This window comes from Eleutherodactylus coqui, chromosome 5, assembly GCF_035609145.1.
Source record: "Eleutherodactylus coqui strain aEleCoq1 chromosome 5, aEleCoq1.hap1, whole genome shotgun sequence".
Taxonomy (NCBI): domain Eukaryota; kingdom Metazoa; phylum Chordata; class Amphibia; order Anura; family Eleutherodactylidae; genus Eleutherodactylus; species Eleutherodactylus coqui.
The window spans coordinates 32505962-32518482 of record NC_089841.1 but is presented as its reverse complement, the minus strand read 5'-3'; the positions used below and the strand labels follow the sequence as shown (position 1 = coordinate 32518482).

The following is a 12521-nucleotide window of genomic DNA, read 5'->3' as shown; positions in this document are numbered from 1 at the left end:
GCGGTGAAAGGAAAGCTAACTGATTTAATGAGCCCGTCACAGATGAACTAGCATCGAAGTCCGCTTCCTGCCAACGATTGCTGAAGCTGTGGGCCGAGGCCTATGTCGTGGGCGCGGTGCAAGTCTGCCATGTTTGGCCGCTCAGATCAATTTTTTGTTCATGTCTTGGGTTGCCTAGGACCCACCTATGCTGTTGGTGCACACTTAGTTCCCATCGCGGTGTTTGACCTGTCTGGCACAAAGACACTGACTGACTTGGGTAGGGGGCAGAGCGCTGACGGCTTTCCCCTTGCAGTGTGGATTGAGCTATGCGACACCTAGACAGAATGAATACTGTGTGGGCACATGGATTCCCCATTGCTATGTAACTCAAGCCCACGTTAGCAGCTCCTGACGGAGGTGGCACAGGATTGGAATGAAGATTGAATGTCAATTTCTCATTGATGCTCTACAGCATTGTGGGCTATCGCCCCGCCCCTTTTATAGAGGGTTGCTGCCTGGCCCTGCCAACCCTCTGCAGTGTGTGCTTCCGGTTCCTCCTCATCACAGACGCACTTATAAATAGACATGAGGGTGGTGTGGCTATGCAGTCAGCGTGTGGCATGAGGGCAGCTGAAGAGCTGAAGGTTGCGCAGGGAAACTTTTGTGTGTGCTGCGCACACAGGGTCGTGCGCGCGCGCGGGGTGGGGGGGTTAGCAGCATGTAACCCAGGAGAAGAGGCAGCGGTGTGTCCCGCAGGCAGTGCTTGGTTGGAGGTAGTGTGGTGCTTAGCAAAGGTGTGCCTTGCTAATGAGGGTTTGTCTGAAGTAAAAATTGTTAGGGGGGGGGGGCATTCTTGCCGCTATTGTGGCTTAATAGTGAGACCTGGGAACTAGAGATGCAGCCCTGCCCTATCCATATCTGTGTCATTTCCATCACTTTCGTAGGTTTTGCAGATTTGCACAAATGAAAACCTTAGTGAGCATCGGTCATATACAAAAATGCTCGAGTCACCCATTGACTTCAAAGGGGTTCGTTACTCGAAATGAACTCTCGAGCATCGCGGAAAGTTCGACTCGAGCACCCAAGCATTTTGGTGCTCGCTCATCTCTATTCCTTAGTTCTAAAAGTGGAAGATCTCTTCTCTCAATAGTACTGGCAGCAGTGAAGTAATCGGCCTCGTTCACATAGATATATTTTATATCCACACTACAGATGGATTTTACACTCATATCATAGATGCCCATCGTGTATTATCACCTATAACGGTATCACATGTCATCCACATTTAGTTTGTACTTTGACTGAATGGGGGAACATCCAACGGAAACTGACAGATCACAGAGATTATCAGTCTACATAACTATCTGCAGCTGCTGACTTAGGAGAATCTGTGACTCCTCTGCTGTATTTAGTGGTTACTACTCACCTGGGCGGATACCTGGAGGAATCCCCTCTTTACACTGCTGATCGGCCCTCACATTTGTCTCTGTAGTATTAATATTGGTCAGATCTTCATCCAGATACAAAAGCTGTGAGACAAATATTGTAAAAGTCAGCAGACGGTTGGAGAAGTCGTGTGGAAGGTTTTACATGACCAGAAAAGATCATTAATTATCATGTAGAAGACATCTAATAAGACTGAAGACAAGAGCTTCACAGCCTTCTACAGATCAGAGGGGCATCTCCATCTACCTGATGGTCCTGTGGAAGAAGAGGACGGGAACATCTCTCTGGTGGGCTTCTCTTACTGGATTGAACTGGAGGAAACATAGACAGACAGTAAAGTCATTCTTTACATACAGATAATAAAGTCCCAGTGTATTTAGTCCTGTTTATTACCTGAGGGTGAAGTGAACATTCTCCTGGGTCTATCCTTTTCCTGCTCAGGTAGTCGGCCACAGTGTTCTTTGCTCCTTTTATGTGGAAAGCTGTGAGAAACAGGGTGAGATGTTCTGCCCAGAACAGAATTTTGTCCACTAAACATTCTAGTCGTGAATTACTTGTGCCCCCCTGATGGCGAATAAGGGATACAGTAGTTATATTGTCCAAAAAGACCTTAACATGTTTCCCTTTAAAGTGTGACACCATACTACATAAAGCCTCCCAGACTGCTCATAGTTCTCTAAAGTTGGAAGACTGGGCTCTCATGTGGAAGTCCCATGAACCCTGGGCATTTTTCCCTGTATATGCGCTCGCCAACCGGTTTTACTTGCATTAGTTGTAAGCAGCACGTGTCGGTCTTGTACCCATGATGTGGGTCAAGCGAGGTTATTAGGGGACATCCACCATTGTAGTGATTTCTTAACCTGAGCTGGTATCCCAATTTTCTTGTCTAAAGAGGATTGGTGTTTATCCCACTTCTTCAAAATAAGGGACTGTAAGCATCGGCTATGCAGTTGAACCCAGGGTATATTTATACATGACGTCATTCGCCCCAAAAATTTCATGGCGTCTGTAATCAAGACCTGAGTCTTTTTATAAAAGGAATTAACAAATTTCAAAATGTGTTGTTTTCTGTCTGATGGGAGAGATGAGCACTGGGAGTGAGTCAAAGATGACACCCAAGATTTTTTTCTTTTGTTATGGGAAAAGACTAAAGTTTTCTCTGTTAACCAGCCAACCCAAGGAATCTGATTAGGAGTTTCTACTTTCAGCAGAATATCTTCCAGATAAGGTACGATGGTAATACCTCTATTACGCCAATAGGCTTCCATCTCCAGAACAACCTTAGAAAAAATCCTAGGAGCTGAGGAAATCCCAAAAGGAAGACAGGTAAATTGAAAATGGCAGGCTATGTTATTAGAGTATATGGCAAATCAGAGGATTTTTTGGTAAAATGGATGGATCGGAATGTGGTAATATGCATCTTTCAGATCGATGGTGCACATTACGTTATCCTTACTAATTAGGGGAATGGTAGATTTTATTGTCTCCATTTTAAATTTCTTATGTATGATGAATTTATTCAGCCCCTTTAAATTTATTATCATCCTATAAGACCCATTGGATTTCTTGACCAGAAATAGGGGATAGCAAAATCCCTGCCCATTTTCGTCTGTGGCTACTCGAGTTATGGCCCCCATCATTAGTAGGTCTTGTATATCACCTGGGTAGGACGGTGTTGAAGAAATGCTGACTGAACAGGGGTAACCCGGAATCTTCTAGGGGGTTGTGAAGAAAATTTAATTTTGTACCCACTCTCTATGACCTGTAGTGCCCAAGGGTTAGTGATGATCTCGCTCCACTGACTACCAAAGCTGGACAGCCTACCCCCCACCTGACCTAGGTTTGGGTCGGACTTTGTGGGGGTAGGAGGTCACCCCTCACCCTTGCCTCCCTTGGGGTACGACCATCGTCCAGTCTTTCCTTTTCCCCTATATTCTTTAGGAGATGAGCGGGCTTTAAATGGTCTTTTATAATGTCTTTCCATAGGAAACCCTTTGTTCTTATCTGCAGCGTTCTCCAGTAATTTATCCAGTGCTGGACCAAAAATGTGATGCTGCAACATTTGTTTGAAGACTAAAGGAACATGCTTCCCAAGACCTTTTCATCAGGTTTTCCACTTTGCTATCCATCGGATCCCTTAGCTGTGAGGAATCCTCAAACGGTAATGAGGTTCTCTTCAGCACATTGGCAACTTGTATGTCCACTTTAGGAGTGATGTCATATGCGTCTATATCTTCAGGGGCAAATAATAGCCTCTCTCTGAATTCCCTTGGTACAGAGACCCTCTACTCTGCCTGTTTCCATTCATTCTCAATCAGGTGTTTTAGGATCTTGTTTACTGGAAACACAGACCAGCACTGGACTCTTAGACAATGCAAAAATACACAAGAGCCTTGAGAACCCCTCAGGGTAGACCAATCATTTCGGGTGAGGGCTCTTTATTCAACAAGCCTTCTCGTTTTTTGCATCGTGTCTTGAGAAAATTTGTCTTAGATGCATAATCTTACATCTAATGCTACAGTATATCATGGTATGTGACAATATGATACTTGTCACACTATGTAGTCTCTCTTTATAAAAATATTACATACATGAAGTGCCTTGGGGCTGTACTGGGTCGTTTAATTTCCTCATAATTGTCCAATGACTGTATGTAATTGATCCTGACCTGCTGGAGTTTATACTACAAAATAACTTTTTTGTCTTCTGTGGTACGTTCTACGACCAATGTCGAGGGACCATGATGGGCTCCAATATAGCCCCAACTTATGCCAATGTCTTTATGAATTACATCGAGAGGACATATATTTATACCTCCCCATCCTGGCATAAGGTCCTGAGATGGTGGAGATATATTGACGATGTCTTTGTTTTATGGAATAGTTCGCATGATGATTTACTTATCTTCCATGACGAACTAAACAATATTCTTTCTGAGTTGAAATTTATGTTGATGTATTCAACTGATAAAATTCAATTCCTTGACATACTTATAGTCAAGAATGAAACAACTTAGATACGGACCCCTTTTGTAAGCCTATGGACCGAAACAACTTACTCCTGTTTAATAGTGATCATCCACGAAGTATGCTGGAATCCCTACAATGAGCCAGATTATCAGAGAGTGACATATCGTCAATAATGAACAAGTTGATCTGAGACTTATTGAGATGTGTCAAAAAATTTTTGCAATGGTGTACCCATCTGAGTTGATTTCATTTCCTTCTGGTAAAGCACGATCAATAGCTAGAGCAGGTTTGCTCACACCAAGGGTGAATATAACCTAGTGTGAGGGCACGTGTATATATTGCTATATGTTTTCTTTTTATATCTTTATACCTGCGTGCAAATTTTATGCAATGTTTTGTGAAAAAAAAACTTAAATATTCAAATACGTAATATGCATCCTTAAAAAATCATATCAGATATGACAAAGAGCTTTTGCAAGGCGAAGAAGACTGTCTTGGGAATTACAAAAAGGAACAAGATGCAACGGCGATTAGCTTGGCAGTTTAAGGAAGTTGCAACATCTTGTCTGAAGAAAAAAAGAGAAGTGTCTGGTGCGACTAAGGAACATGTGATTGATACAGCTGCCTGTCTAATTAATTTTTGCTGTGGACAGTATTATGGACATATATGATAATGCTATATATATCTGGACCAATGAGATGCTATATGCTTTGTGTTGCAACAGGAGGGGATAAAACCCTGTGTAAGCCAGTAAAGTCACTCGCCATTACTCCCGTACAGGGAAGCATACCAGACCTGTGTGTGGTGTTTTTCCTTACCGTCGACCACGGGATCTTAGGGTGGGATTTGATTGATGCTGTACTGATTTATTACCCTGACAATTGGCGCCCAACGTGTTATTCTGGCTATTTTGGCCCTTGGGGGGCCCCCAAAAGCCCGGACCGTTCGGATCCGCTACACGGAGAATCCACCCTGCTGCAACCGAGACTGATCACCTCTAAACTCAAGGTAAGACCAACATATTTTCTGTGTTGAGTTTTACGCTTTGAGACTTGCAGCGGGAGGGGCTATCTGTGCTCTGTGACCGGACGGGCTGGGTTAGAGCTTCACACGGTGGCTCGCAAGCCCCAGGGGTCGCCGGAAAGGACCACTGACCGTGATAAGCGCATCAATCACCCACCTAGGGGCTAGTCTATAGTCACTTTGTACTGTGAAACTTGTAGTGTTTCAGCAGTAGCGGGAATGGTTTGATATGTCTGCAGAGGTTTTTGTCTCACACAGAAAGAGGAGCCCTCGGTTGTCTTACCATATACTAGTCTCACAGAAGCAGAAGTCCTCAGTTACCCTGTTGTAAAAAAGCAGATAATTTAGATTTGAAGAAGTACTCTGTGAGACGTGCAAGGGCAGACAATTTAGATTAGAGGGATTGATTCTGTGGGGACGGGTTCCATAGGAGGAGAGGTCCTCGGTTATTTTGCTATATATATACAGAGCTGATAATTTGGAGAAGAGGAGTACATTCTGTGGAATCTCTTTGTTGTTGTGTCTTGTTTTGTTATGCTTAAGACCTTGTTAAGGAAGACGGAGCCCCTTAAGGGCCACCGTCGAGCGGATGAATTGGTGTCAGAGAGACAAGGGTCTCATTTTGTGAAAAGTAAGAAGACTTATGAAAATGTGTGACATGGATGCACATGGTAGATTGCAATACAGCAACTGGGAAGAGGTTCTTAGGACTAAAAGAGGTGCCCTGAAAGATGCAGGTTTATTAGAAAGTGCTGAAATGTGGGGAAAAACGGCGGCCGCCATTGCAAAGGAGGGTTGGGTAGAAGAAGAGTTGAGGGACAGTTAGGGAAAGTTAAATATGTATATGTATTATTTGCCTGATAAAGTAACTGTAAATGAGCGGACAACGCCCCATAATAGCGATTGTTCTGAATCCTGGACATGTCACCATTGTGGTCAACAGAATCCGCGCTCTGTACAATACTGTGTTAATTTTCACGCCCCTAGAACAGATGTGATACATTGTGCCCGTTGGCGGCAAACAGAGAGAATCGATATGTGACAAGAGATATATATATAGTGTAAGAGTGTAAATGTGCCACCTATAGATATATAGTAAAAGTATGTGTATGATACTAGTTAGATAGATATGGATGTATGTGAATGTATACAAGGGTTAATCGAGTTTTTTTAGTGAGAGAGAAAGGCTTCTTGCTCGAAGCTGCGGTCTTAGACCCCCCCCCCCCTTACTTCCTCCTTTCTTGATTTAGGAAGTAGCTCTGTTGCTTTTAATAATAATAAAAAAGGTTATAATGAATGTAATGAATTATACGGTCTTAGAAGTTTTAAGGTACGTTTTTTTGGTGTCTAAAGTCACAGATGGACGTTCAAGTGATCAACTAAATTGTTAGAACAGGTGGAGTAGGAAGCAAGTTCATGGAGAGTCTGTGACAAATAATAACTACTGTTTGTCTTGATGTTTGTATGTCTTGATGTTATGCAGTCTAATCTTTGTTGTACGTCCTTCATACAAGTGTAAAAAAAGTTATATGCCACTCACATCCTATGGGGGCTTTTTAAGAATATGAGGGTTAAGGAATAGAGATGAGCGAACGTACTCGTCCGAGCTTGATATTCGTGCGAATATTAGGGTGTTCGGGATGCTCGTTACTCGTAACGAGTACCACGCGGTGTTCCGGTTACTTTCACTTTCCTCTCTGAGACGTTAGCGCGCTTTTCTGGCCAATTGAAAGACAGGGAAGGCATTACAACTTCCCCCTGTGACGTTCAAGCCCTATACCACCCCCCTGCTGTGAGTGGCTGGGGCGATCAGATGTCACCCGAGTATAAAAGTCGGCCCCTCCCGCGGCTCGGCTCAGATGCCGTGTGAGTTAGTGAGGGAAAGTGCTGTTCTATAAGAGTTGCTGTAGGGAGAGTGTTTGTAGTGAGTGTAGGCTTCAAGAACCCCAACGGTCCTTCTTAGGGCCACATCTACGTGTGTGCAGGCTGCTGTTAGCAGTGGATTTTTTTTTTTTTTTTCTCAAAATCGGCAGTGCAGAGCATTGCACCCGGTATTAGGGACAGAAGTGGTGCTTAGGCAGGGAGAGTGTTAGGAGTGAGTGTAGCCTTCAAGAACCTCAACAGTCCTTTCTAGGGCCAAATTTAACCGTGTGCAGTACTGTGCTGGCTGCTGTTAGCAGTGTTGCATATTTTTTTTTTTCAAAAAATCGTCTGTGCAGAGCATTGCACCCTCCATTGATACTACAGGGACAGAATTGTGTAGGCAGGGCCATAACACAGTTATTGTTCATTGAATACACGCAGTGGGGTCTTCCCTTTGCAAATTTGCGAAAAAATTATATTTGGGCTGCCTGTGTCAGTCCTAAGGTCTCCGTGTACGTGTGTGCTGCGTGGAGAACGTACAAAAATCAAACGCAACCAGCTACGGTTTACTGCAGGCTTGCGCCATTGTCTTTCCTGACTGGCAAATACCTGCTCTGCCAGAGTTAATAACTCTGCTACACTAAAGTTGTGTGACACTTTTTCAGGGCCACACCACAGTTATTAAACGTATTGTTCATTGAATATCCGCAGTGGGGCCCTCCCTTTGCAAAAAAGCGAAAAAATTATATTTGGCCTGCAGGCTTGCGCCAATTTATTTCCTGCCTGGGAAATCAAATCACTGGTAATACAGCATGCTGAGGGGTAGGGGTAGGCCTAGAGGACGTGGACGCGGCCGAGGACGCGGAGGGCCAAGTGAGGGTGTGGGCACAGGCCGAGCTCCTGATCCAGGTGTGTCGCAGCCGACTGCTGCGCGATTAGGAGAGAGGCACGTTTCTGGCGTCCCCACATTCATCGCCCAATTAATGGGTCGACGCGGGAGACCTTTATTAGAAAATGAGCAGTGTGAGCAGGTCCTGTCCTGGATGGCAGAAAGTGCTTCGAGCAAGCTATCATCCACCCAGAGTTCTGCGCCGTCCAGTGCTGCAAATCCGAATCCTCTGTCTGCTGCTCCTCCTTCCTCCCAGCCTCCTCACTCCACTACAATGACACCTGCTCAGGAGCAGGAACACTCCCAGGAACTGTTCTCGGGCCCCTGCTCAGATTGTGCAGCAGTGGTTCCTCTCCCACCAGAGGAGTTTATCGTCACTGATGCCCAACCATTGGAAAGTTCCCGGGGTCCGGGGGATGAGGCTGGGGACTTCCGGCAACTGTCTCAAGACCTTTCAGTGGGTGAGGAGGACGATGACGATGAGACACAGTTCTCTTGCAGTGAGGTAGTAGTAAGGGCAGTAAGTCCGAGGGAGCAGCGCACAGAGGATTCGGAGGAAGAGCAGCAGGACGATGAGGTGACTGACCCCACCTGGTGTGCAACGCCTACACAGGACAGGTCTTTAGAGGGGGAGGCACGGGCAGCAGCAGGGCAGGTTGCAAGAGGCAGTGCGGTGGCCAGGGGTAGAGGCAGGGCCAGACCGAATAATCCACCAAGTGTTTCCCAAAGCGCCCCCTCGCGCCATGCCACCCTGCAGAGGCCGAGGTGCTCTAAGGTCTGGCAGTTTTTCACAGAGACGCCTGACGACCGACGAACAGTGGTGTGCAACCTTTGTCGCGCCAAGATCAGCCGGGGAGCCACCACCAACAGCCTGACCACCACCAGCATGCGCAGACATATGATGGCCAAGCACCCCACAAGGTGGGACGAAGGCCGTTCACCGCCTCCGGTTTGCACCGCTGCCTCTCCCCCTGTGCCCCAACCTGCCACTGAGATCCAACCCCCCTCTCAGGACACAGGCACGACCGTCTCATGGCCTTCACCCACACCCTCACCTCCGCTGTCCTCGGCCCAATCCAGCAATGTCTCGCACCGCACCGTCCAGCCGTCGCTAGCGCAAGTCTTTGAGCGGAAGCGCAAGTACGCCGCCACGCACCCGCACGCTCAATCGTTAACCGTCCACATAGCCAAATTTATCAGCCTTGAGATGCTGCCGTATAGGGTTGTGGAAACTGAGTCCTTCAAAGCTATGATGGCGGCGGCGGCCCCGCGCTACTCAGTTCCCAGTCGCCACTACTTTTCCCGATGTGCCGTCCCAGCCCTGCACGACCACGTCTCCCGCAACATTGTACGCGCCCTCACCAATGCGGTTAGTGGCAAGGTCCACTTAACTACGGACACGTGGACAAGCACAGGCGGGCAGGGCCACTACATCTCCCTGACGGCACATTGGGTGAATTTAGTGGAGGCTGGGACAGAGTCAGAGCCTGGGACCGCTCACGTCCTACCCACCCCCAGAATTACGGGCCCCAGCTCGGTGGTGGTATGTTCGGCGGTGTATGCTTCTTCCACTAAAGCAGCCTCCTCCTCCTCCTCCTCCTCAACCTCTGTCTCGCAATCTAGATGTGTCAGCAGCAGCAGGACGTCGCCAGCAGTCGGTGTCGCGCGGCGTGGCAGCACAGCGGTGGGCAAGCGTCAGCAGGCCGTGCTTATACTACTCAGCTTAGGAGATAGGAGGCACACGGCCCACGAACTGCTGCAGGGTCTGATAGAGCAGACCGACCGTTGGCTTGCGCCGCTGAGCCTCCAACCGGGCATGGTCGTGTGTGACAACGGCCGTAACCTGGTGGCGGCTCTGCAGCTCGGCAGCCTCACGCACGTGCCATGCCTGGCCCACGTCTTTAATTTGGTGGTTCAGCGCTTTCTGAAAAGCTACCCACGCTTGGCAGACCTGCTCGTAAAGGTGCGCCGGCTCTGTGCACATTTCCGCAAGTCCCACACGGACGCTGCCACCCTGCGCACCCTGCAACATCGCTTTAATCTGCCAGTGCACCGACTGCTGTGCGACGTGCCCACACGGTGGAACTCTACGCTCCACATGTTGGCTAGGCTCTATGAGCAGCGTAGAGCAATAGTGGAATACCAACTCCAACATGGGCGGCGCAGTGGGAGTCAGCCTCCTCAATTCTTTTCAGAAGAGTGGGCCTGGTTGGCAGACATCTGCCAGGTCCTTCGAAACTTTGAGGAGTCTACCCAGGTGGTGAGCGGCGATGCTGCAATCATTAGCGTCACCATTCCTCTGCTATGCATCTTGAGAACTTCCCTGCAAACCATAAAGGCAGCCGCTTTGCGCTTGGAAACAGAGCCGGGGGAAGACAGTATGTCGCTGGATAGTCAGAGCACCCTCCTGTCTATATCTCAGCGCGTTCAGGAGGAGGAGGAGGAGCATGAGGAGGATGAGGAGGAGGGGGAAGAGACAGCTTGGCCCACTGCTGACTGTACCCATGCTGCTTGCCTGTCATCATTTCAGCGTGTATGGCCTGAGGAGGAGGAGGAGGATCCTGAAAGTGATCTTCCTAGTGCGGACAGCCATGTGTTGCGTACAGGTACCCTGGCACACATGGCTGACTTCATGTTAGGATGCCTTTCTCGTGACCCTCGCATTCAACGCATTCTGGCCACTACGGATTACTGGGTGTACACACTGCTCGACCCACGCTATAAGGAGAACCTTCTCAGTCTCATTCCCGAAGAGGAAAGGGGTTCGAGAGTGTTGCTATACCACAGGACCCTGGCGGACAAGCTGATGGTAAAATTCCCATCCGACAGCGGTAGTGGCAGAAGGCGCAGTTCCGAGGGCCAGGTAGCAGGGGAGGTGCGTAGATCGAGCAGCATGTACAGCTGAGGCAGTGCAACAGCCTTTAAGGGGCTGGCCAGCTTTATGGCTCCCCAGCAAGACTGTGTCACCGCTCCCCAGTCTAGGCTGAGTCGGCGGGAGCACTGTAAAAGGATGGTGAGGGAGTACGTAGCCGATCGCACGACCGTCCTCCGTGACGCCTCTGCCCCCTACAACTACTGGGTGTCGAAGCTGGACACATGGCCTGAACTAGCGCTGTATGCCCTGGAGGTGCTTGCTTGTCCTGCGGCTAGCGTCTTGTCGGAGAGGGTGTTTAGTGCGGCTGGGGGAATCATCACAGATAAGCGTACCCGCCTGTCAACCGACAGTGCCGACAGGCTAACACTCATCAAGATGAACAAAGCCTGGATTTCCCCAGACTTCTCTTCTCCACCAGCGGACAGCAGCGATACGTAAGCAATACGTAGGCTGCACCCGCGGATGGAAGCTACGTTCTCTCTCACCATCCAAAACGGGGACATTTCTGCTTCATCAATCTGTGTCTAATATTCCTCCTCCTCCTGCTCCTCCTCCTGAAACCTCACGTAATCACGCTGAACGGGCAATTTTTCTTAGGGCCACAAGGCTCACTCATCTAATTTTTCTAAACAATTTTTATATGTTTCAATGCTCTTAAAAGCGTTGGAACTTTAACTTGAACCAATTTTTCGTTAAACTGGGCTGCCTCCAGGCCTAATTACCACTTAAGCCACATTAACCAAAGCGATTAATGGGTTTCACCTGCCATCTTGGTTGGGCATGGCCAATTTTTACTGAGGTACATTAGTACTGTTGGTACACCAATTTTTTGGGGCCCTCACCTACAGTGTAATCATAGCAATTTGTATGTTCTTCGCCTGCACTCATGGTACAGAAGTGTGTGTGGGGTTGGCCTACACTTTAGCTACATAAATGTAACTTGGACCTTGGCTATACTGCAGCTACTGAAATGGAACTAAGACTGCGCTCCCACTATACTGCTGCTTCAGAATTGTTACTGGGGCCTGTCTTGAGTGCTACTATTGCTGACATGGAACGAAGACTGCGCTCCCGCTATACTGCTGCTTCGGAATTGTTACTGGGGCCTGTCTTGAGTGCTACTATTACTGAAATGGAACGAAGACTGCGCTCCCGCTATACTGCTGCTTCGCAATTGTTACTGGGGCCTGTCTTGAGTGCTACTATTGCTGACATGGAACGAAGACTGCGCTCCCGCTATACTGCTGCTTCGGAATTGTTACTGGGGCCTGTTTTGAGTGCTACTATTGCTGACATGGAAGGAAGACTGCGCTCCCGCTATACTGCTGCTTCGGAATTGTTACTGGGGCCTGTATTGAGTGCTACTATTGCTGACATGGAACGAAGACTGCGCTCCCGCTATAATGCTGCTTGTGATATGTTAGTGGGGCCTGTCCTAATGCTACGGCTGAAATGTTACGAATTATGGGCTCT

The 12521-nt window shown here is 48.0% G+C and overlaps 1 protein-coding gene across 1 annotated transcript in view; it reads right to left on the bottom strand.

Annotated features, from left to right (window-relative positions):
- Nucleotides 1–12521, bottom strand: part of LOC136628732 (zinc finger protein 850-like) — a 138064-nt gene that overhangs the window by 87958 nt on the left and 37585 nt on the right. Inside the window, exons 2-4 of the mRNA XM_066604833.1 lie at nt 1822–1910; nt 1675–1739; nt 1409–1511 (exon numbers count right to left, since the gene is read on the bottom strand). Of these exons, the coding sequence (XP_066460930.1) occupies nt 1409–1511; nt 1675–1739; nt 1822–1840 (187 nt within the window). The 5' untranslated portion in view covers nt 1841–1910. The remainder of the gene's footprint in view (nt 1–1408; nt 1512–1674; nt 1740–1821; nt 1911–12521) is intronic.